Source organism: Conger conger, chromosome 5, assembly GCF_963514075.1.
Source record: "Conger conger chromosome 5, fConCon1.1, whole genome shotgun sequence".
NCBI lineage: Eukaryota > Metazoa > Chordata > Actinopteri > Anguilliformes > Congridae > Conger > Conger conger.
In genome coordinates this window covers 5516016-5541689 of record NC_083764.1, presented here as the reverse complement: position 1 = coordinate 5541689, position 25674 = coordinate 5516016, and the positions used below count along the sequence as shown (strand labels likewise).

The 25674-nt window shown below is 45.2% G+C and overlaps 1 protein-coding gene across 1 annotated transcript; it reads right to left on the bottom strand.

The window, feature by feature from the left end:
• Window positions 1-6634: 6634 nt before the first annotated feature.
• tcf21 (transcription factor 21) lies at window positions 6635-8349 on the bottom strand. Its single transcript, XM_061243677.1, has 2 exons — window positions 7797-8349; window positions 6635-7108 (listed from the first exon to the last, which is right to left on the bottom strand). The coding sequence occupies exons 1-2, from the start codon at window positions 8235-8237 to the stop codon at window positions 7019-7021; spliced, it is 531 nt and encodes a 176-aa protein (XP_061099661.1). The 5' UTR covers window positions 8238-8349; the 3' UTR covers window positions 6635-7018.
• Between the last annotated feature and the right edge of the window lie 17325 nt (window positions 8350-25674).

Genomic DNA, 25674 nt, shown 5'->3' with positions numbered 1-25674 from the left:
CTCACACAATTTCATTGAAAAGCCCAAGTAGCCTAATGCATAAGCGCTCGCAAAATGCAAGTCCTCTAAAGTACCATTCACCATACTGCATTTATGGCCTACAGTTCAGATGCTCCTGAATTATTTTTGCACTTGTAAATCGCTTTGGATTAAAAGCGTCTGCCAAATGACAAAAATGTAAAAAAAAAAAATTTAACCGGGCGTCCAGAGTACTCATACCTGCTCACTAAAACGAGCGTTCCAAAACCGCAGTTTTATTGCTCATTAGTAATGAAAAAAGCAATGGTCAGTCACCATGCATGCACAGGAAATAACAGTCAGGCATCAGTCACGCTTTACAATAAGCTTCATTAATTGGTATCAACTAATGTATCTCTTAACATGAATTAAGCACGAAATTAACTTTTAATTTGTTACTGTTATTTGTTAACAACTCATATTATTATATATATTATATATTTATACATTAACAAACCATAGAATGAACTGGTAATTAGTTAAACATTAACAAAATAACTGTCAATAACTGACATAGTTGTTAACATGAATGAATGATGTACCACTGAATTTTAAAGATCCTGCCTATACTCAGAGACTATCAGAAAGTTATGGTCAATAATAACTGACACACTCAGGACATTACAGTTATTTTGAATAATAACTGACACACTCAGTACAGTTATTGTGAATAGTAACTGACACACTCGTGACATTAAAGTTATTGTGAATAATAACTGGTGCACTCAGGACATTACCGTTATTGTTAATAATAACTGACACACTCGTGACATTACAGTAACTGTGAATAATAACGGACACACTCAGGACACTGTGACGCACTCAGGACATTACCATAGAAACCAGCTGTGCTTCGGATCGCTCGTTTATTTAAAATGTCCCCGGAATCAACTCCAGGAAACGTATTTATGGATCGGCATTTGTGGACGAGGCCCAATTCATTTCGTAGATGTGGGCATTGTACTGAATGGCCAGTAGAGGGCACTGTTTCCTCTGGACCACGAACAAGCCTGATGCCTTTAGTGGGCTCATTCAAATCCCTTTTCTTTCTCCTCTTTTTTCTTTTATTTTCTCCGTTTCTTGCCCCTTGTTCTCACCATCGGGTGAGGCCAGGAAAAGATGAAAGAAGAATAATTAAATACGGAGAAATCGAGTAAACTTGAATTACGTTACAGTTCGAAGCCTCGTTCGTTACAGACGTGCACACCCATGAAGCACACTCGCCTGGTGTTGAATATAGAGGTTGACTTGGACAAGGCCAGCAGGTGATCAGCCCAGGCTCAGCCTTCTGGAGTAGCTACATTACCGCTGATCTAGTGAAGGTTCGCATCATTCCCATGCATCGTCTTTGAGTTTCCATCCTGTTCGCAATACAGTAAAATACAGTATTGCTGTAATAAAACCTTTTTCTGCTGTGACGTCTGAATGTGGTTCTAGAGGTGGTTTTATTGGCGGTGTTAGGGACAGTCGGATAGCAGATGTATTCAACAAGTGCAGAAATGTAGATTACTATTACTATGGTATCACTTTGCCCCTCTCAAACAGTGTACCTTCACCAATCTGGACCAGTGGTGATCCTTCCCACTGAGCTAAAGGTTTCCATTCAATTCAATTTTACTTGTAAAGTGCTTTTCACAGAATACTGTCTGAGAGATGCTTTACAGAATTACAGACAAGGAAAAAAATGTCAACCCTAAGCCCCCAGATAACTTATAAAGTAAACGTGGGGAGAAAAACCCTCAAACAGTGGTGAGAGCCCCCTCTGCTGGTTAACATCAGGATGACACGCAGCGCCTGTTCAGTCTTGGGCGTAGCTGCTCCAGAAACACTTGGTGTGTGCAGGGAGTGGAATCTCATTCATCCTGTTAAATTACAGGACACGCTCTCATATCTGTGGTGCTAGTGGCCCATTGGCTCTTTATTAAATATAAATCTGAGGTTTCTTGAGTGGCTTAAAGGCCTTGGTTTGGTGTTCACCGTGTGTTTAGCCTTGCTTGGTGATCTTGATGTTTCAGATCCGTTGAATAATGAAATTATCTCCTGGCAAAACAACAACAAAGCCAGCCCAAAAATGTGATCGAAAAATGTGCATTAATACTGTATAATCACATTTTTATAGACCATACACCATGCCATTTCTACCTTACCTTTCTGTGTGATTGTACTGTACTTTGTTCTCAAGTATTTAAGTAGGTTTCTGAGTTTAGACCAAAGACACATTTCCTGCCTTTGTTGGAGAATAAAGTTCTGCTCTGTTCTACTCTTTAGATTGAGATCCACCTTTAAAGCATGTCAGATCCCTTGGAGTCCCTTGGGGTGGTGCAGCCATATGTACAGTGGTTGTGCACAGTATTATTTAATATATGCCACTTCAACTCATTAAGTATTTGGTATAAAGAAGGATCTAACCCGTTGGGGAGAGCTCATTAATTGGGGCACTGTGTGGGAAAGTGTTTCTGGTGCTTTAGAGATCCCGGACCAGCAGTAGGGGAATGGCTGACTTTCACAAAGGCCTGTATTGATGACTGATCGTCAATGAAGCTGGAGTTAGGAAAATACTCTGTTCCTGAGTGAGTCCTTTTTGTAGGCAGAGTACTTTATCACTTGTGTGTTCTCACTCTGCCTCTTGTAGGTGCTTGTGGTCATTACTGTAGGTGTTTGGTCATTGTTCAGTATTGGTGAGCATCTCCTCACTCAGCAGGTGTAAACCATCTTCGGCTGATCACGTCCAAAGATTCTCTTTAGTGACACAATTGTCTACTCCAACATTCTTACCGTCCTGTCTGTTCTCACAGAAAAGAATGGTTCCAAAGGAACCCTTTGATTCCGTAGAATCACCCTATCTAGTTCAAGGGTTCTTCTTCAGGCAAAATGGTTCTTTGTCTGGAAGGTTTCACACTATGATAGAGGATTCCATAAAGAACTAAAAAAGGTTCCTCTGCTGAGACAAGCCAAAGAACCCTTTTTTTCTGAGTGTATGTCAAAAAATGTATATACGTTCCAAGGGGGAAAAAACTGTTAGTTTCCTTTTCTAATATGTTGTTTGTGGCAACAGAATAGCTCCGGGTTTGACCAAAACAGTAGCTTCGTGTGAGATTTCGGTTAGACTCAGGTAAATAATTTTAACTGAAGTGAGAGGGGCAAAGTGAAACGTTTATATGTGTGTATTTCTTTCAGTTTTAATGTGAGCGAATAAGTGGCAGCTTCAGACCATTGGCTGGGAGTGAGCGTAGTGCTTACACCTTCTGGAGAAAATGGCCTTAAATCTAAACAACAGGGCTAAAAATAACTTAACATAAACCTCACATCCAGAGTTTACAAACTATACTCCCTCTACGTACATATAAGCACACTTTTGCGCGCACACACACACACACACACACAAACATGTATGCCTGTGTATACGTGCGTTTACAACCAGCACAACTGTTTCCTTTCATTCCGCTTAAGGTGTGATCTGTCCTTACTTTCCATCTGTGAAATAGTTATCTCTTAGTTCATTTTATTAAAATGACCAGTGAAATCTTTCCACGTTATACACCCATGGCTGCCAATAACTGCACTTAAAATACACATTTAAAAAGTAGCTATAAAGGGATGGACATCGATCATTTCCACCCTACGTGTCCTGTAACCAGCTTTCACACTGGCCTGCGTGTTTATTCGTCGTCATACTCCAGAGAGACGCTTTCTCTGACCCGTTTCTGAAAGGACAGAGCGCGCTGAGGTTAGATTGAACAGTGTCACGGAGACTGCAGGCGGGATGTACTGTATGATAGAGAGCACGCGCCGCACGGGTTGAATGGTACCCCCGACACTTGCGCTTAAGTTTTTAATAGCCTGGATTAAATAATCATTTGTCCTTCCAGTAACCATGGCTTACAATTACACGCCCAAGTCAAGTGTTTTTTTTTTTTTTATTATTCACGTGGGTGAGGTATTCTATGTATATTAAAACTAACTAACTAACTCAGCAAACCTTTTTTGTTGGTAAATAATTAAATAAATAACGTTTGCATTTCATTTTGCGCCAAAGTAGCCATGACACAAATGTTGACGTAATCCAGGCCTAAGATGTAGTAAGGTTGAAAAGATCGAATAGGCGTTAAAAAAATGTATGGATAGTTTAATGTGAGCAGTGATTCAAGTCAATGAAAAAATGAAAACGGGGTTAATTGACCTGGTTGTAATAGAAATAAATACAAACATTTTCATAACATAGCCTTTGTATAGGCCTATGAGCCCAATGCAGGAAATAACGGCCACACTCACAAATACCAGAATAAAAATACAATCAAAGCTCAACCGAGGTGAACCCAGATTCCTCACGGTTGATAGTGAAGTGAAGTGCCATTTTTGGATATGGTGGACTGCTCCACAACCGCTCCATACACAAATACACTCTAACGGCAAATCTTACCTCATATGTTTGTAGCCTACATTTGTTCCCCTTTTTATCTTGTCTCTCTGACGCAAGTAATTAGTTGACGCGATATTAAAATGGGCACCGAATCAGTAACCTCCCTAAAATCTCTTTTAGCGTAGAGATATGTAAATGTTCTCTCAGGACCCGGGATCTGAAAACATTTGGGCAGCGGTCCAACAAAACAATTAACCATCTCCTCAGTCCATGGGAACCCGGCCCCTCTATCTCATTAATGGCCGTCCTCCTCCAGCGCAACATTCTGCAGATCCCGGGCAGCTGCTCAGCTGTCCCCGGCTAAAGCGTCCAAGTTTATTTTCTCGCTGGTGGTCTGGCCACGATGATGTAGCGGCTTGCCACATCGGCGGTTGATGTATAGCGCGAGGGCCTTTTAACAGGAAGGGCAAGTAACGGTCTCTGCAACACTCTGGATCCTAAAGGCAACGGTGTGTAGTGATTTTTTGTTTTGTTCTTTTTCTACCGAGTTGAAAGGGGCATGCGTCCTTTCGACAGTGATGCCGTAGCTGTGTATGTCGCACATGTATAACCTACTTTTTCCGAAAATCTGTAGGACTTTTTTCTTATCCTAATCTATCCCTAGGTCTGTCCGTTAATTCGTTAGCTAGAGTCCAATAAATGCAAGCACTTCCCAAAAAAGTGTTATGAGCTACACACACACACACACACACACAAACAAACAAAAAGACGAACAAAAAAAATCTACCTTGAGCTAATTATCTTTTGTAGAATCACATTAATATATTACAGAATATCTTATCAATTACCGCTTCATTTTCATTCATTTGTCGACATAGGGTAGTAAATACAAAGTGCTAGCAGCTAGCCCATACATCTTTCAAGAGACATTAAATTAAATAATATAATAAACGAAGAAATAATCTGAGACTCTTCTCAGGGTTCATTTGGACAGCATGTTACAATGCACACAATTAGCGTGTCATTCTAGCTAGCATTTTTCCAAAGTTGAGAAGTTTAGGAGCACACCATTGTATCCCAATTAGTAGGCCGAGATGTGCTCGTGAATGAATTCCACTTGGTACACATCAAATTTCAACTGCTCCTAAGATGGAAGAACTACAGCCCTGACAGTGTAATAGATATGACAGCAGCCGTTTCATAAATGTTGCAAATCATTTAATTTTTAAAATTATTTAATTTAATTTAACTATTTCAAACGACTTTTCCTCCGTGGTAGACTAAGGCGTGTTATGTTATTGTGAATAAAGGATAATATAGTTTATTATAAAAATACACAATATAGTAATTGAAACCAAATGCCATTGTTACCTTAAGAATAGGCTAAGGCTAATAAGTTGTTATCTTTCCAGCCGCCAATTAGGCTATACTGAATTGTTGAATGGAGATATGCGACCCTATCTTTAAAACAACAATTCTTTGTAACGGAAAATACCTGTTTATACGTTTTCCCCTAATAAAGAACACTTTGATAGTCCAACTCTGTAGTTTAACGGTTCTCCACCTGCATCCAGCCATGTTTTAAAGCTCGGTCAGAGCGTATTCTCTGACATTGCCTTTGCCTTGTAACTCCAGTTTCTAAGGAGCACTGCATAAATAACTGTCCGCGAAGTATAAACACTGCGGTCATAACCCTTCAGTATTAAACAACGAGTCTGGCTCGGGATTAAGAGCCGTGCAGATTTACAATTTTCAGAATATGTCAGCGTAAACAATGAGTATCTTCATCCGCGTAGTTCTTTACTTTAACCATTATTAATCCAGTTCGTTATTCCACGGAATTGGTGCTGTCGTTTCATCGCTTTTGAAAATAAAGCCCCTATCTACTTGTAGGCCTGCTGTAGCCCATATGAAAAATTATACCTAAAAGGTACTTTGAACACTAACGTTGTTAGCATAACTTGCTTTTTACCCCTAATTAATCACTCGACCCATGAGCAAATTGATAACAGATGTTTGTTTATTTTAAGGCAGATATAGTTGAGATGGTAATTTCTGCTTGCTTTTGTTAAATAAGAAAACAAATACCCTTATCTTTCTCACTGATGGCACTGTTTTGCTCGGGTTCATTTTTTTGTCACTACGTAAAATCAAATGGCTACGTTAATAATGTTCACGAATACATTTATAGGGTATGTAGGTCTATGTATTTAACCTGAACAAAAGCCACAAAAGTGCAAGTAAGGCGAAAAAAAATTGCAGTAATACAAATCAATTTTATTTACATAAATTCTAAATAAAATTGGACACAGTATATTTTGTGTGCTCATATTTACAGCGATGACAATCGATGTCACCTGCAAAAGTATCTGCAGCTACTTAACAACACCCCCTTTATAAAGAATCTACAAAATTAAAATGGTTAACAGACATCCCATTGGCCCTGAACCAGCAGGGCAAATAATGGTGAACACCTTAAATATGTCGCTTCTTTTGGAGAGGAACAAGTGAGAAGTTTTGGTCCCCTTTTGCGTCTGGTCCCTCGTGCGTCTCTATTTGAAGAATGCGTCTTTTCCCCTTTACCCCTATAATATAAGCTATACATTGTTCCCATTTACTGTACCAAGTCCTTCAGTTAGATCAAGAGGCCGTAGTCCCGCATAACCGTGTTGTGTTCAGGACCTCTTTCAATTCATTCTCAGGTTTTCCTGCCACCATAAACGGCCAGGTCTAAACAGGAGAGGGGAAAAAGCAAGAGAATGCTGTTATTCATAATGACAACCGTTTCAGCAATTACACATCACTACACGAACCTACACGGTGCTTACAACCAAATATCTGTTCTGCAGATTTTATCGGAAGGAAAAAAAAAACATTGCAATAAATGAACATCTTAAATGATCTCTTGGGGCTAAATAATATAAACTTGAAAACAATTATTCAGCCAAAATACAGCGGAAACGACTAAAATGGAACGGAAAAATATTAAATTAAATTATGTCCTAAAGGCTCTGAAGTCTCCCGTCCCCTTGTGTGACTATCAATTTACTAAACGCCCTATACGGACTGAAAATGTCACCAATTTTAATTAGATTAATTTCTCATTTGTATAGGAAAATAACATTAACCGTGAACTAGGCTATGATCAAATAGTTTTCAACCTACTTAGCATTGCAAAGTCATAATGCAATTATCCACCGTGAGATCACGTGCATGTAAATGTAGATTGGCTCTCGGCCAATACATTATACTCGGCCATATACATTACTATTATTTTAACAATTTCTTTCCTCGACCTAGGCAGCATAAAATGCAGCCTAACCGAAGAATGAAGAAGTGTGAAACTACATGTGTTTATTTAAAATTATAATCTCACATAACTTTCTACAATGAGTCATAAGTGTTGAAAGCGGCTTACCAAATTCACCGGATGGATGTAACCGTTTTCATACTTGTCGTTGGCAAGAATCTGTCTCAAGTGGGCGATATAGCTTGACGCCAGTCTCAGCGTGTCCAGTTTTGACAGTTTGGTATCCGGCGGCACCCACGGCAAAGTTGTCTTCAGCCGGGAAAAGGCTTTGCTTAGGACGCGCATCCTCGCCCTCTCCCTGGCGTTGGCGGCGTTCCTCTGTACCTGCTTGCCCTCCTGCGCTACTCCGTTCAGGGTGTTCTTCCTGGACGATGTTTTCCTCTTCTTACCGGAGCCCGTCTTCCCCTCTGTTGCCGAGCCGGCGTCGCCGTTGGAGCTCTCCTCCGTGCTCTCCGTGTTGGAGTCTTTGCCGGAGCCCAGCTTCAGGATATCGTCCAGAAGCTCCGCTTCGTGGAAGTCGTCGACGTCGCTGATGGATCCCGTGGACATGATCGCTAGACAGTTACCTGCGAGCGGCCGCAAACTAGGAGCATGTAGCTTTTTTGGGGGGAAGTCAGCTGTCCCGCTGGGATTTTTGGGGGCTACACATGTGCCGCGCGTTTCAAATTGTGCTCTGAAATCCTGGTTTTTGGGAGCTGACAATTTATCTGGATTGTGCATGGGCGTGACTATCCGCTAGGGGAGGGTACCATTGTAATAGGATTTTCGAGATAACCGTGTGTTTTACGCAAAACCATAACCCACTCAAATCGACAATAAATATTATATTTTATGAATGCATTTACAATTATTCCACGCTCGAATATCTAAAAGAATGCAAGTAATCTACACAGTAAAATGTCCGGTGTTAATTCGGCCCTGACAGAGTACACGTGTCCAACGGGGACGACATGTAGTACAATGTAAGAGTTGGCTAAACATTGACCATGTTAGTGCCCATATTTGCAACTGCGTAAATGCGTACATTGCATTGATACACTGCAATATGGCAAATGCCTTATGCTTGCAGGAATCCCAGAGAAGGTTGACACAAGCCCATTGTGACGCAGGGATCTGGCGCGCGCTTGAGGCATCCTTCAGCTAGCACCGGCATGCACATTTCATAGGCCTACACGGCTCTACAGTGACATCACGTTTCGTCATCTACGTTTGTGGATGTGCGCTATTAAAGTGAATAAAAATAATGTACATTCAATATAGGCTAGACTTTTTAAAGGCATATTAGATACAGAAACAAAACAGAGCAAAACGGGAAAAATTAGGCTACAGCTTTCTGCCTTGGTTTCTTATTTAAACAAATTTGTACAAACATTTTAATTTCAGTCACCGGTTTCCATTTTTAATCCACATCCGGCTAATGGGTGAATAGTTCTGCATTATTAACTACTCATTATAATTGGGAAATTAATCGGGCGATATGGAAATATGTTATTTAAATTGACATTGGCCTTAGATGTTGTCCTGTATTAGGATGAGTTCAATGTACAGATACTCATTGGTTAAATAATTTAAATGTTAAATAGGCCTAATGTAATTACTTTAGGCTACACACGTTATAGCAGATTAAGTTAGAAGCAATACCTTATGTCTTTTACGTTCACGTTTCTGATGTTATAGTTACTTGGACTATTATTATTATTATTATTATTATTATTGTTGTTGTTGTTGTTCTTGTCGTTGTTGTTGCCATTGGCACCATATTGATTCAGCTATATGTAAATATAGTTTATATTAGTTGATATTTTTTCTATTGTTCGCGGAAATAATAAAACTTCTCGTTCCAGCATGTTTAGATTTATTTCTATGAGGCCTGTATCTTCGATGTCGAGGGTTCTGCTGAGGGATGACGCAGAAAAGCATCTTAAAGGTCGGGCGTTATTTCTCGGCACCTGTCCGTGGTTATGGGATTCCACCGCGCAGCACCTGTTGCACGGCGGATGATGTCTTTTAAATAAATATCGTTATACAGTGTGGGTACTCTCCAAAGTAACCGGGCTGTGACATTGTCGAAATAATCCGTTAGCCACTGTCCGTTTAGTGTCTGACTGAGTTTGGTGGGGGTCCCCGACTTTCAGCACGGTTACCTCCCTAATGGGTCTCAAATGCCCTCTGGCGCCTACGGAAATTCGAGTGTAACCGATACCCTGCGTCCCCAAAACCAGTGTTTTGCTCTTAATATCATTCCACACCGCGTCTCCAGCAACCCCCTTTCCCCAAAGACAAAACAAGGCAAATTATTGGGGACCTTAAGTGGGAGGTTAAGGGGATTTCGGGAGAAGCTTGTCCGAGCTGATGATTGCTAAGATTCGCACGGGAGTTCTGTTGAGTTTTTGAAAACGCCCGTTATTTTCCTGAGCAAACAAGAAAGAATGCGTCCCACAGGAAGCTTGTTTAAAGGAGAACGAACAAAAAAACATTTTTAGCCCTTGCTGAAATAATTGTAATTTTGTAAACAAATGCAAAAATATGCCTTTATGATATTGTTTGTTTGATCAACAAATTGTCTATTAATATTTTGAAGAACTACGAATGTTTAAGATTTTATATCTCCTAGACCGTATTTGTTCACTCAACTGAGCAGCCGAGTGCTGTGAGTAAACTCTGATATAAAGGTCAGGCAATAGATTCACCAGTGACTTGGACAGCGACCTTGCGGTCTGTAGTTCAATTACTTCACACCATAAAAGTGTGAAAAATAAATACATTTGAAGACAGCCAGTTTAGCATAGGCAATGTACAATCAAATTAAAACACAATAATATAAACTATCAGAGAATGTATCTTAATCATTTTTATTTCCATTGAAATGCTGTAAATACGCTTTAACTATTCAACAGTTTCTCTCTGGGTTACAGGGAAATGCAAATTCCAGGCAACTGTTTATTCCTACTGTACCTCTCCACATCTTAATAAGGCAAATAAATCACAAGCCAGCATAATCTGCATATCCGGTCACAGGCACGTGAATTATACACATGATATTCTATGTGATTTCTAAGATTCATAGAAAGCTTACACAGGCCTACCGGAAGGTATGACTCCGCCTATTGCTCAGTTAATGGCATTAAGGGCGTTGGAGCACAGCGATGTTGATCTTAGAAGAACCCCTGTTTTCCCTGAAATTAATCTTGTTGAGAGCCTTCAACGGCTTCAACGGTCAGTGGAGTGGGGTTGCCCGGAGACCACAACCGACAGCGTTCGGACAACCTTCACGTTCGTGTTACAGTAAGTTCTACTCGTCTGTGGAACCCCCCCCCCCCCGAAAACAAACCACCACAAGCATATCTCACACAATGTGCGTGCCAATTCACCCGTGCGAAACGACTTCTTGAAACTCCCGCTGCTGTAAAGGCGCTGTATAATATCCTGTCGATATTATATCGCTGGAAACGCGCGTCTCTGACACAACAGGTAGTTATGCGAAACCCACGAGGGAAGGGCGATTGGACCAGGCAAATGCCGCTCTCCTGGGTGGCCTTGGAATCAGAGACCGCACCGCATATATGCAAGACGTCAAATTAATTACTTTGACAAATTATTGGGAACGGTTTTTCCTTTCTTTTAAAAAAAGATAACAGCCAGATACGCGCCTAGTTTCTCATGCATATTTGCATTGCATGCAAAGCAAGCACTTCCTTATTATCTTACACAAATATTTCGAGGGGAAAGGTGGAATTAGAAGCCTATTTTCTTAACACCAGAATGCCGCCTGTAATTTTATTCACTTTATTTGAAAGCTTACATCTGCACCGGACCATCAGCCTGCAACATAAGTCTTTATTGTTATGCTAGTAATTATAGCTTTAAAGAGGAAGCAGACGGAGGAAAGGACATTACTGCAAGAGGCGTGGAGTGATAAATTCATACATAATTGCTTATATCTCTTCATGAATTATATCTTTTTTTACTCTGTGAGATTATTTGTTATTCATTTTATTACCTCCGAATAGACTGTTCCATCAATGTTCCATCCTTTGTGTGCGCCTATCTCTGATGCGGGGTGAGAAACTGTTTCTCCTCACTACACAAATTCTCCTGCAAATCAAAGTTTGCCATTTATATTTAATATGCACATTCACTATGGTATAAATATGGCATAAATGTTATATAATCCATGTATATGTGAACTGCTTGAATTCATGGGCTTGCAGAGGGGCAGGGATGGTAATGTCTAACATGCAGGAACAGGTGAGTGGGGAAAAAGCATTGGCCCAGAGTTTCATTATCAAGGCCTTTGAAGGAGGCGGGGGGATGTGTTGCTAATTAGCCGGGCGGGGTCAAAGGTGTTAAAAACAGCGGAGGGGCCGGGTGAGGACCCTCTGCAGATGCGGTCTCACCCGGGACGGCGTTAGGGACGGCGGGGTGGAAACCGGACGCTCCGGGGTCAGTGTCAGTGCAGGGGAGTAGGGTTTCTGTGGGAGAGCGGGGCTCGTGCTGACTGAAGGACACGACTGTAGACAGGTCATCATCAGCAAAGACCGCTGCTCCCATTCTGTGGGATAAAACAGGTCCCATTCTGCGGGCTGAAACAAGAATCCCCCACGACCTGGATTGGTAAGAATAACAGTAAGGAATCTTGAATCCAGAGCCTTTATTAGCTCATCAGGTCGGAGAATTCCCGGGATCCAATCAAACGGTTTCTCTCATTGTCAAGTTGCCTGACACCTGACAGGAAGCGTACTGTGACATCACAATGGGTTTCTGTGCCGATCCAATCTTTCCATTAGCTTGAACTGTCCAGTACAATTCCCCCTTTTTATTTCTCCATATGCTGTGAAATCTGAAGTATGCAGGGAATTATTTCAGCTGTTTATTAAGGTCTAGAGTTAAGTGATAATCTGAAAATCCACATTCTGGGGTATTGAGACGTGTTTTTTTCCCTTTTTTTTTCTGCATTCCCTCAAGCGATGGCATTGTTGGATCCTATCAATAGCAACACATTTAGCCATATGGGGAAATCTTGACAACAATAATACATTCACTGTATGGCGGCATTAGATTTTTGTCACTAATAAAAAAAAATATTTAGCTCTGTGTATAAAATGCTGTGTGACATCCGTAGCAGGAAGAGGACCTCTGCCAAAACATTTTTTATTATGAGGTGGGAGTGCTCTGTACAGCCGTATAGCAGGGCTCTGGTGTGCAAGCCGGGATTTTGTAGATTCTGTGATACTGCAGCTGTTCTGAGGAAATAAAGACTAAATATTTCCTCATATTAGCATGTGCAGAACATATCTCATCCCTGTACTCTCATGATCCCTTATTCGGGAAACATACTTTTTTCCCCCCAACTAATGCAGTGAAATGGTCCCAGTTAGACTCATATGAACACTGCTAGAGTCGAATGAACTGTTTAAGGTGGAAGATCACACATATGTGATTAGAATGTGAGCTGACTGAACATTCTAATGCTGATGTAACAATCACAACTGGTATTGAAAGTGACGGAGTTCTAGAACACTGACTTAGAATTGACATTCACTGACATTCCAAACAATCAACTCTTTAAAGGGTTAACACTGGGCATTTTACTAAGTCGGAGTTTGGTGTAAAAACGTACAGTAGAGACCGGCGGAGGCCATTAGGCGTGCTGGTCTCAGAAGCATGACTAGAGTCAGAGACACTGATTGGAGTGATAAGGGGGAAAGGGGAGGGGCCAGGAGAAGCAGGGTGGGTGGCTTTGTGATGTCATCCATCTCTGTCCGTGACCTGCAGGTCCTTATCTGTGCTGATGAACTGACACTGACTTGGGGCTTGTCACAGTGCCAGTGATAAAATGGGCGAATGTAAATGAACAGATATGACTCAACGAAATAATGCACATAGTGATTACTCCCTGTCATGGGCCTGAACGATGGAAAAATCCACATTTTGTTTGAATTGAATCGTCTTTTTAAACTACATATATGATGTGTTAATCACGTGTTATTTCCATACATATATCTTACATCTTTAATATGATTAGAATGTTGTTACCTGGAAATTCTAATGCTGATGCAACAATCACTACTGGTGACTGAATGCAATGGAGTTCCAAGTTGGAATTTAGAAAATAAAAACATTCCAAAAACCATTCCGAATGATCTCTCTTAAGAAAGCCTATTGGGGGTTTATAATGTCATACTATATGGCAAAGCACTGCACTGGTGCGCTGCAACATGAACAGAAACAGGGCCAGGCCACTCACACATTTTAGAAGGATCTGTGTACTAATCTCCACACTCTCAAATTGATGGAGGAACTTGCACAGATTGGGCAGGCTTTTTTTTTTTACATTGAATACATTTTTGGATATTAATGAAACCAACACATCTGTTTGTGTCCTGACTGCTGTCTCTGGTATTTAATTAAATTCATTTTTATCACTATGAGCTTTCCTTGCTCTGAAACAGAGCTTGGTGTGTGAACTGCTCATAGCTGATTCAGCACGTTGGCTTGGATTGCATAAACATTCATCCTCCAGGTTTGCATAAAGATAAGGAGGAGTGTTCATATTTTCCACATAAATGCAGTTTGGTGTATGACTCAAAGAAAGAAAAAAGAAAGCAATAAGAATCTAAGGCAAAGTTCTAATGAAATTATTCTGGAACATCTGATGCATACTGCACCACAATGTGGGGTAGTCCCCAAACACAGTTTTGTTGTGATGTCGCAACAATGGCTGCCCCCTGGAGGAAGGTTGAAATTAGCCTTTCTCAATGTTTGTTTATTTATCTCTCTCTCTCTCTCTCTCTCTCACTCTGTGTGATGTTGCTCTGGTTGTTTCTGTGGTGGGCGTCTCCCTGGAAACGAGAGCCTCCCTCTGTGGAACCTCACACTTTGGGGATGGAGGAGATGCAAGGACTGGTCAACAGGACCTCCTGCGCTTCTGACGTACCTGTCGGAGGCCATGGCTGTCACTCAGTCTGGTGACTTAGCAACACCTCTTCAAGAGCAGGGTTTTTGGAATGTTTTCTCAAAGTTCTAAGTCAGTGTTCTAGAACTCCACTATCTTCAGTCACCAGCAGTGATTGTGACATCAGCAGTGGAATGTGATGTGTGAATATTCTATTCATGCATTATTTTAAAGCAGGGATCATCAACTCTGGCCCTTCAAATCCAAATACAGCCCTGTTTTTCTCTCTCTCAGGTAATTAGTGCTACTGATTGGTCAGATCATCTTTTCACCTGAGTTCCAGGTAAACGGAGGGTGGAAAACCAGTAGTCCTCAGCCCGCGAGGACTGAGTTCCTGATCCCCGCCTTAACGGGCTAAGACTCTCAGTTGGCCCTTTGTGTGACTATAAGCACATTGCAGTGCAGATTTCAGCGGAGCGCAGGCCCTAGATTACGCACACAGGAACACGTCTGCTCCAGCCACAGAAGTGAGTTATGCATCACTGTACAGGAGTGGGAGGCAGTACAGTAGGGGCATATTTCATTTCAATTGTGTTTTTCACACATTGTAAGGGACGAAAGGAAATTCCAAGCGTAACTCCGGGGCAGAGTAAAGAAAGGAGGATAGCAGAGAGACAGAGAGAGAGCCCCGCTCAATTAGGGTCTGTGCGAACGACACCGTGTCCCGACGTTTCGGCCAGCGAGCAGCACGGTGCAGGGGGCGGTCTCTCTGGCTGTGAGGGAGGCGGCGTGCGATGGATTCAGGAATGTGCTGAGACCTGAAAAGGGCCAGGAGGGAGTGTCCCGCCCCGCCTCACAGACCCCCCCAAACACAGACCCCCCCAAACACAGAGCCCCCCAACCACAAACCCCCCCAAAACACAGACCCCCCCAACCACAACCTCCCCAAAACACAAACCCCCCCAACCACAGACCCCCCCAAAACACAAACCACCCCAAACACAAACCCCCCCAAACACAAACCCCCCCCAAACACAAACCCCCCCAACCACAGACCCCCCCAAAAACACAAACCCCCTCCCCAAAACACAAACCCCCCCCAACCACAGACCCCCCCCAAACGCAAAACACAAAGCAGCCTGTCGACGGGTCATGAGAGGGGGGGTAATTATGGGGGGGTGACGGTCAGGGCGAGGAGGGGGGGGAGGGGGGGTGCACAGGCGTGTAAGGCGCGCCCGTTCTGATGGCGAGTGGCTTGTCAGAAATCAGCGGAAGGGTTTGCAGCTGGGAGCGGGGTCGGTCGCGCTCGAGGTCGTCGTTTACCGCGTGGCCGCCACTCGTGTCTCCCACTCAGTGCGCGTTAAAAACAGCCGCAGGAAATGAGTTCCCACGCGAGTCTGGTGCAGAAACGCGGGGGCTGCGTTGGCAACCAGAAGCACTGTGATGACATCACAACGAGAGTCAGCTCACTGCAAGTGTTTTACGGGAAGAAGGCTGCTGTAACTAATTATTTTAAGAGTTTGGAATTACGGGAAAAACTCGCAAGTAAACAATCGTCTCAGATACTCATGAACGTTGGTGTGTAGCTTAAGTCTGAGCTTTTAAGCCGTTATGTTAACACAGACGTGCTGAACTTGTGTCTCTGACATGTGCCCTTATCGCAGACCGAGGCAGGCTACAGAGGGATAACTGTGTTTTAACACTAGGTTCTCTTTCTTGCGGTGGAGTTGCCTGCAGTTCCACGTGTGAAGAAGAAACAAAATACAAACACTGTTGTTTTGCTTTCTGTTCTATTCTGCCTCATGTGACCGATTATACCGTAAGTTCTGAGCTCGCATTGTGATTGGCTGAGGCACATTGAAAGGAGTGACATTATCTCACGATAAGTCACTCCTAACTTTGCAAAACCAAGCCGCTATGTTTACGTTGGGTTGATTCATTGCATCAGAGATATCACAAACTAGTAGCCTAGCAACACTTCAGAGGCCTTCCATCCTGTCGTTAAAATGGCATTTTGAAAACTAGTTTGAACCTGAGTTACACTGTATCATTCTTTAATTTTATTTTATATTATTTATAAACGTGTTGGTGAAACTATTGTGTAGTTGCAGTAATACACTCAAAGTTGGTCTTTGTCCTCATGCCTGTGAACATAGCTCACCAGTGGCAGTATCTCACAGTAAGTCACTGGGCCTACTTCTTGTGCATACGTATTTGTGTATAAATAAGTAATTGGCTTGCTTCAGGGTTCACACCAGAATGAGCAGTTACTGAATGTGTGAGGTGCAGAAACAGTGTCCAGGCTGGTCTGGCGTTACGTACGCACGGTTCTGTACACACGGTTCTGTACATATGGTTCTGTACGGGCGGTTCTGTACGGGCGGTTCTGTACGGGCGGTTCTGTATGGGCGGTTCTGTACGCGCGGTTCTGTATGGGCGGTTCCATATACACGGTTCTGTATGGGCGGTTCTGTACGGGTGGTTCTGTACGCACGGTTCTGTACGCACGGTTCTGTACGCGCGGTTCTATACGTATGGTTCTGTACGGGTGGTTCTGTACGTATGGTTCTATATGGGCGGTTCTGTATGGGCGGTTCTGTACGGGCGGTTCCGTACACACGGTTCTGTACGTATGGTTCTGTATGGGCGGTTCTGTACGGGCGGTTCCGTACACGGTTCTGTACGGGCGGTTCCGTACACACGGTTCCGTACACACGGTTCTGTACGCACGATTCTGTACGCGCGGTTCTGTACGTATGGTTCTGTACGGGCGGTTCTGTACGTATGGTTCTGTACGGGCGGTTCCGTACACACGGTTCTGTACGTATGGTTCTGTATTTGCGGTTCTGTACGGGCGGTTCTGCACGGGCGGTTCTGTACGTATGGTTCTGTATGGGCGGTTCTGTATGGGCGGTTCTGTACGGGCGGTTCCGTACCCATGGTTCTGTACGTATGGTTCTGTATGGGCGATTCTGTACGGGCGGTTCCGTACACACGGTTCTGTACGTATGGTTCTGTATGCACGGTTCTGTACGCCCCCGGATCTGTGCGTATGGTTCTGTACGGGCGGTTCTGTACGTATGGTTCTGTATGGGCGGTTCTGTACGGGCGGTTCCGTACACACGGTTCTGTTAGTATGGTTCCGTACGCACGGTTCTGTACGGGCGGTTCCGTACCCACGGTTCTGTACGTATGGTTCTGTATGGGCAATTCTGTACGGGCGGTTCCGTACACGGTTCTGTACGGGCGGTTCCGTACGCACGGTTCTGTACGGGAGGTTCTGTATGGGCGGTTCTGTACAGGCGGTTCCGTACACACGGTTCTGTACGGGCGGTTCTGTACGTATGGTTCTGTACGGGCGGTTCTGTACGTATGGTTCTGTATGGGCGGTTCTGTACGGGCGGTTCCGTACGCACGGTTCTGTACGGGAGATTCTGTATGGGCGGTTCTGTACAGGCGGTTCGGTACACGCGGTTCTGTACGGGCGGTTCTGTACGCACGGTTCTGTACGCGCGGTTCTGTGCGTATGGTTCTGTACGGGCGGTTCTGTACGTATGGTTCTGTATGGGCGGTTCTGTACGGGCGGTTCCGTACACACGGTTCTGTACGTATAGTTCCGTACGCACGGTTCTGTACAGGCGGTTCTGTATGGGCGGTTCTGTACGGGTGGTTCTGTACGGGCGGTTCCGTACACGGTTCTGTACGCGCGGTTCTGTATGGGGGGTTCTGTACACACGGTTCTGTACGTACGGTTCTGTACGTACGGTTCTGTACGCACGGTTCCGTACACACGGTTCCGTACACACGGTTCTGTACGGGCGGTTCTGTACGCACGGTTCTGTACGGGCGGTTCTGTACGCACGGTTCTGTACGGGCGGTTCTGTACGCACGGTTCTGTACGGGCGGTTCCGTACACACGGTTCTGTACGGGCGGTTCCGTACACACGGTTCTGTACGGGCGGTTCCGTACACACGGTTCTGTACGGGCGGTTCTGTACGCACGGTTCTGTACGCACGGTTCTGTACGGGCGGTTCCGTACACACGGTTCTGTACGGGCGGTTCTGTACGCACGGTTAGCGGTGTCGTCCTGCGGGACCCCTCGCTCCGGGCCCTCCTAGCTGAGCGAGGCTCTTGAGTTTTTATCGGCCCCTGGGAAGCGTCGGGCGCCCTGACGCGCTCCCCGGGACGTGTTTGTAAACTGCAGTCAGCGCCGCCGTGAGAGAAAGCAGAGGAGGAGATCCCTCGGTGGGAGAGGTGCATCGTGGGAAGGCGGAGGCCACACCGGGAGGGAGGTAATCAGGAGGGAGGGAAGGATTACATCAGTGGGAAAGGGAAGGGGGGGCATGATGTACAGTACCAGACCTGGGGTGAAATAGTATTTGTTTTGGATTCAAATACTTTTTCTGTGCTCTGCGGATCTTGCCTGGTTCAGGTGAGCTTGCAAGGTGGAGCAGCTGAGCGGATTTTACACATTCGGGATCATTTCATTTGTTGCAATACACCAGGCAAACTTAGTGAGGTACTAGACCAGGGTTGAAAAATTGTACAGTGCTTGTTTTGGTTTGGATTCAAACACTTTTCGGGGCGCTATTGATCTTGCCCGATTCGTTTAAGCCTGCAAGGAGGAGCAGATGGGCAGGGTTTACAACATTTGGGATAATTTCAGTTTTTGTAGACCAACCTGACAGTTTCTTCCTCCATGGGTCCCGTCCACGTTCTGTGAGTTAAATCACATCCTTTAATATCACAACCATGAATTTCAAAGTTGTTATATGCTTTAAAAAAGTACGTTGTTAGCAACTCGTTATATTGAAACTACTAAAGTATTCAAAGCCAATACAAGCACTGTTCGGACCCAGGTGTGTGCCAGGTACCGGGGGCTACAGAGCCGGTCGTCTCGTGGACGGTGCTGTGATCTCTGTCAGAAGCTGGAATAACTGAAGCTCCACTGAGGAGACAGGGGCTTGGCGGACGCTGGATAACCCGGTTCTAGAGTTCCTCTGACGTTCCGGAACGTTTGCAGACGGGAGAGTTCCGGTGCAGGGAGTGAGCGTCTCCTGGCACTCTGTCACAGCGGAGCGGACTCCAGCAGGATTGATGTTTCGCTGCGTCGGCCATGTTCTTTTGATCTCTCCAGCCGAAGTTTGCAAATGCAAGTTCATATCCGACGTGGCGAATGTACCATGTCGGTTATGTAATCGCAGCGAACATTCTCTTTGTTTTTTGACTGACTTTTCATCGTACGGGAGTTGAAAAAGAGGTACAGTCCTTGTGTAGCTGCTCAAACCACACAAATGTCTTCTAATGGATATCAGGACCGCTGCAAAGGTGTACAATGTGGGACCTTTAAACTCTCTCTGGGCCTGGGACGAGTCTCCATGTGCCCCGCCCCTGCAGACTCTTGATCCTGATTGGCTGATAACAGCGAGTGCCCGTATAACGGATCCAATCAGAGCCGCGCTGCAGAGCGCCAGGCATACAGCCCTCCTGGAAACAAATACGAATCTCAGTCTCAACACCCGACTCGAACATAATTCCTTTTCGTACACACGAGAAAGCTCGGCGCTCATTCGACTCCCGGGGTTTACATTAGCTCAGGAGGGATCGAAAGGGGATCAAGGGGATCGAAAGCGCGATCAGAAAGCGCGGCTCTTTCGCGGCTGATTTAGCGCCGAGGAGGTTAGCGCGTAGCCGCTGCTCACGCGGCCGTTCTCCGAGCGGCTGCAATCGCGCGCCTGTCTGGCGTTAAGGATTCATCGCCTCGGCGAATCAGCCGCATAAGCTGTATTTTTGCGAGGGTTTGGCTCGAGCCCTGTGTCATCCCTCCATTTGTTGAAGGCTGTTTGAAAGGCAAGGCCCCCGGTGTTTACATTAGTCGACTTGAAATATGAAAAAAAAAGAAGAAGAAGAAGAAGAAGAAGAAAAAGAAGCACGTAGCTTTGTGTCTGGTCCGCAGGCGAAGACGTGTGTGGAGGTGATGTGTCATTCAGCAGGCGGGGATGCCAGACACCAGCACATTCAGGTGGTCAGGGCTGTCGCTCTCAAGGGGAGGGTAGAATTGGGGAGCCCGGTGCCAGATGCACTCGTGAGAATACACATATGTTTACTGGCAGACCCATCGCTGTAAGACCCTTTTATTTTTTTGTCCTTTTGCGGTGATTCGTTTGATTTCTCTCTTACTGACGGTGCTTTCTGGCATTTGTTCTTGCCCTCACAGGGATGAGTTATTGTCAGTTAGTTTGGCGGGCCTGAGCCAGTGTAGGCCGAGGGGCTGTGAGTCCGGGCTCTCCCTCAGAGACGGACCGAGTACGTGCAGTTCTCCACACTCAAAGATGGACTGGCTATGTATATATCTTTTGACACTCAGAGACGGACCGACTATGTGTATCGTTTCATGCTCAAAGATGGACCAAGTACGTGCATTTTCCCACGCTCAAAGATTGATAGCTCCAACTCCATATCAAGCACCGACCAACAGCGTGTGAGAATGGATGTAGCTCCAACTCTGAAAGTGTTGGACAGCATGTGAGAATGGATGTCGCTCCAACTCCATATCAGAAAGGAAAAGCAGATCCTGTCTCAGAGGGACTGCAGAAAGAATTAAGATGATGTCATCCATTAGTGCAGATTGCCGGAGATGTTCCTGGTTGGTTCAGTGAACGGTTGTCCGTTTGGTTGTGGGAGGGGGGGCGAGACACACTGAGGAGGGGAAGGGGGGGGGGGGGGAGGGGGTAAGATGTCCAAGTGCTGTGGTTGTTTTTTGTCTGCTGTGCTACCACTCCAGTGGGTCACCTCCAGGTCAGGGGAAGCGTTCCAGGGACTTGTGTGGGAGGTGGACACAGCGGTCCGACCGGATGAGTTTCATGAAGCCAGTCAGAGAGTGCTCTGCTCTCAGCCTCGGATGCAGAACACTTCCCCGTTAACCAGTTACGGGAGGGAACGAGGCTTCCTGGTCACTCATGCGCTCCTGTCGGTGTCTGACAGCCTGTGGCATCGCATCTCCGCCGATTCTGGAGCTGGCCATCACTGCTGTAAATGTAGGATAACTGTGTGTGTGTGTGTGTGTGTGTGTGCGTGTGTGTGTGTGTGCGTGCGTGTGAGAGAGTGTGAGTGTGTGTGTGTGTGAGAGAGTGTGAGTGTGTGTGTGTGTGTGTGTGCGTGTGTGCGTGTGTGAGAGAGTGTGTGTGTGTGTGTGTGTGTGTGTGCGTGTGTGTGTGTGTGCGCGTGTGAGAGAGTGTGAGTGTGTGAGAGAGTGACAAACAAAGCAAAAATATCATTACATATTTACTACTAGTAATTGTCTGTTACCTCTGTCAGAAATGGAGTCACTCTTAGTAAGTAATACCATATTGATTAAGTGGACAAAGGAGTGTGACCAACTTTTCTAATTCATTTCCTATTTTTGATAAGCTTGAGAGAAAACTGAGCCCCGTAAGCTGATAAAGAACAGAAATACAGTCAGCTAGGCCAGCAAAACCTATTTAAGGAAAAAAAGATTATACTGTCATTTTGCCATAATTGTTTGGCCGGTCACACTGTCCAGTACTTTTAGCAGAACCTTGTCCTTCCTCTCCCGCTTTGTTCTTCGGCGTGTTTTTCCCTCGCTGAGTCTCCGCCGGCCCTGACCCATTCAGCGGCGTTTACTCCGTAAAACCACCGCAATCTGAGGGCCCGTGAGGGGGCGGCCGAACGTTTGAGTGATGCTGGATGAATGGTGTCTTACCCGGGCCCCTGTCCCTTTCCGTTTCTGTAACTCCAGTAACTCCCCACGCTTATGCTTCTACATACGATCCGATCTGTTCGGCTGGACACTTACTGGACGCATTCGTGTTAAGAGCCTTACTCAAGGGCACGGTGGCAGTGGGTCCACCTGGAAATCGAACCCAGAACCTTGGGCTTCAAGCCCCAGGTGCGTACCCCCTATACCACAATGTCACTCTTATTGGGGTGCTTGTGCTTGGAGTTTGTGGAAGGGTGACCATAGTCACGGACGCTGTCGGGCGGGCCCGCTGGGTGACTGGTCTCAGGCCCTGGAGGATGGGTCCAATGGTCTGTGAATTTGTGGTGAATATTATTGTCCTGGGCCTGGGAATAATATCATGATATACTTTCATCCTGGCCCAGGGAATTTTACCCAGCAGCACTGTTCTTGGTAATCCTGGCGACTTGTTTTTTTTCCTCTGCGAAACCACATGATTTTACTGCCTACTTTACTTCTACTAAGTTTAGCTTATCAGACTTTTAGCAGAGTTTATTACATTTTTAATTGGTTTCTTTCTTTGGTCTGCTTGTCTGCCATACGGGCAGATATGTTTATTTTCTTTGGAAGCAGTTCCTTGATTTTTCGCTCAGTTCCCACGTGTGATTCGCAACATAAAAGAGTTGAATTAATCTGGAATATTCTACGGCCCCAGTTTAACACTGTCTTAATTATTAGCGTATCGCAGAGAGGAAACAGAACTTTTTAAAAAACGTTATCTGAGCCGTGTTCTGGGGAACAGGACCCTGCGATAGGGGGCCGTGTCATGCTGGGGAGGACTCGCACTGCGGAACTGGTGCCGTTCCAGTTATGAGCTCAAAGCCGTGGCCAGATAAACGCTCGCAATCCGCCGATATACCCCCGACGTGTTGACGGGACTCAATGTGAAAAATCTCCGCTTCCTGCCGGATGACATTCACCATGTCACTCGCCCCTCCCCCTCCCACCCCCAGGGGGCGCCATCAGTACTGCGGCGTATCGGCGGTGTGGTTGCGCCACAGGCCTCCGGTGGGAGAGATACGGAGGGGAGGCCAGACAACGCCATGGCCCCAGACCCGTCGTTCACTCCCGGGTTCCCGAACGCGCTCGCGATAACGACGATAACGGCGATACGGAGACGTCTCCCGCTGTCCGTGGTCGCCACCCGGGAAAGCAGATTGCGTCATGTGACCCACAGCCCCAGAACCCCCCCCCCCCCCCACCCCCCAAGATCAGACGGTCACGGCTGTTTGTGCAAAAGCTCTGCAGAGTAAAGGCCGTCCAAGTTTTATTACGACTGTTTAACAAACAAAACGATCCTTCCTATGGGGTGAGTTTAGCTGGGAGAATTCTGGCTTTCTATGATTCTGGATGGTGTTAGTGTTAGTTTCATCAATTGACCTTAGCCCTCCCACGACCCTCTGCACTGCCATGCACAAATCAGTTATGATCTAACTAGTAGTAGTAACAAAGACAAAGACCTATAATAACAATCCTAATAATAATGATAACAAGTGACAGAAATATTAATAATGCTCATAATCTTAAACAAACATTATCATGCTTTACTTGACAGAGAGTCTGCAGCAAGCTGCAACAGGTTAGCAGTAAGCTATGCTAGTGCAGACCTCCTTCAGGTCAACAGTAAACTACGCTAGTGCAGACCTCCTTCAGGTTAACGGTAAGCTAAGCTAGTGCAGCGCTCCCTCAGGTTAGCGGTGAGCTAAGCTAGTGCAACGCTTCTTCAGGTCAGCATTAAGCTAAGCTAGTGCAGACCTCCCTCAGGTTAGCAGTAAGCTAAGCTAGTGCAGACCTCCTTCAGGTTAGCAGTGAGCTAAGCTAGTGCAGAGCTCCTTCAGGTTAGCAGTAAGCGAAGCTAGTGCAGCGCTCCCTCAGGTTGGCGGTAAGATAATCTGGTACCAGCCTCCGCTACCTCTCTGCTGTACACAGGCCTGATGAATGTTTTGTTTACACAGGTGTGGGCCGCGGCGGTCTTGGGGGGGACACACCGCGTTATCCCCAGAGTTAGGAGCTTCATCACCGAGAATGAGGATGACAAACCTTCAGCTGGTCAGCTCCTGGGGAACGCCCCTGTTCCCTGTTACATTTCAGAACACCCCACCGAACCCGGGGAGAAGAGAAAACACAAACAGGGGTAAGGGGGGAAAGTGCGCTTTCCAGAAATCACTTCTCCTGACCGCTCTGCTTAGCCATACCCTGAGAAACTGTGAGACTCCGGGGAAAAGTTCATGTCTGGTCCGTGTGCGCGAGTGTTGTTATCCCTGTGTGCGTAATGCTGAATGTGTGTACAATGGGCTGAAGTGGCCTGTATCTCATCTGAAGGGTAAACTGCGTGTCCTGCACTGTGTCTGTCCGACCGTCGCCACCTCTCAAGCCCAACAGCGCGGGCTGTGGGAACAGACTGCTGTAAAATAAATCCTCTCCAGGAGTCTGCATTTCAGCGGTTTTATAAGCTGTTTGTAAGAGCTATCCATGCCTCCCACCCCCCAACACACACACACACACACAACACGTGATAACAGAGTAATTCTGCTCTTCACCGACAATGATGTTGAGGAAATGATCCAAACAAGAACAGAAGATGGATGAGCTGAAGGAATTTGTAAGGATGCATTTCTGAGTGGCAAACTGTATCTGTCTGAGGGGTGCAGATTCGGACACATTCTGAGAAATGAAGGCACTGTGGATGTACATTTTGCACAATGAAAGGATGATAATGTTCTATTGGGGTAGTAATAAGCATCTTTTAAAAGTTCTGCAGGCAAAAACAAAATGTGACATGAAATACCACATTTTCACACGCGAACATGAAACATGACTTGAAATGGTCATTATGTTGTCCAACCTTAAATTCATAAGTGTGATTCATTTTACAGTACCATGTGTACTCTTCACTTGTTGGGTGTTCATGAACATGAAAGGGACAATATAAACGGGACTCTTCTTAAGCATCTTTTACAAGCAAAAAAGGTACAGATTAATTATATATGGCTTGCTAGGGGGTACAGTGTTATGTAGCTTTTAGTCTCCCACCCCAGTGACAAGCATTTGCACCTTCTGAGTATGTACAACAGATAATCCTAGGATTGTAGATGACAATAACAACTTCAAATCATACAGTATTCCTTGCGTTATTTTTTTAATTAATGGAAAAGGGTATGTTTCTCCAAAAACAGTAGAAATTTCCAATGCTGCGTGAGCAGCCTTATTCCTTCTCTATGTGATCTAGTTCTCGTAGGTGCCTCCGTGTTTCTGTGTTTTGTTTTTTGGTTCTTCTTGGCGTGACGGGTAACAGACACACGGGTTTCACGCCCGTGAAGGCGTGGGGAGA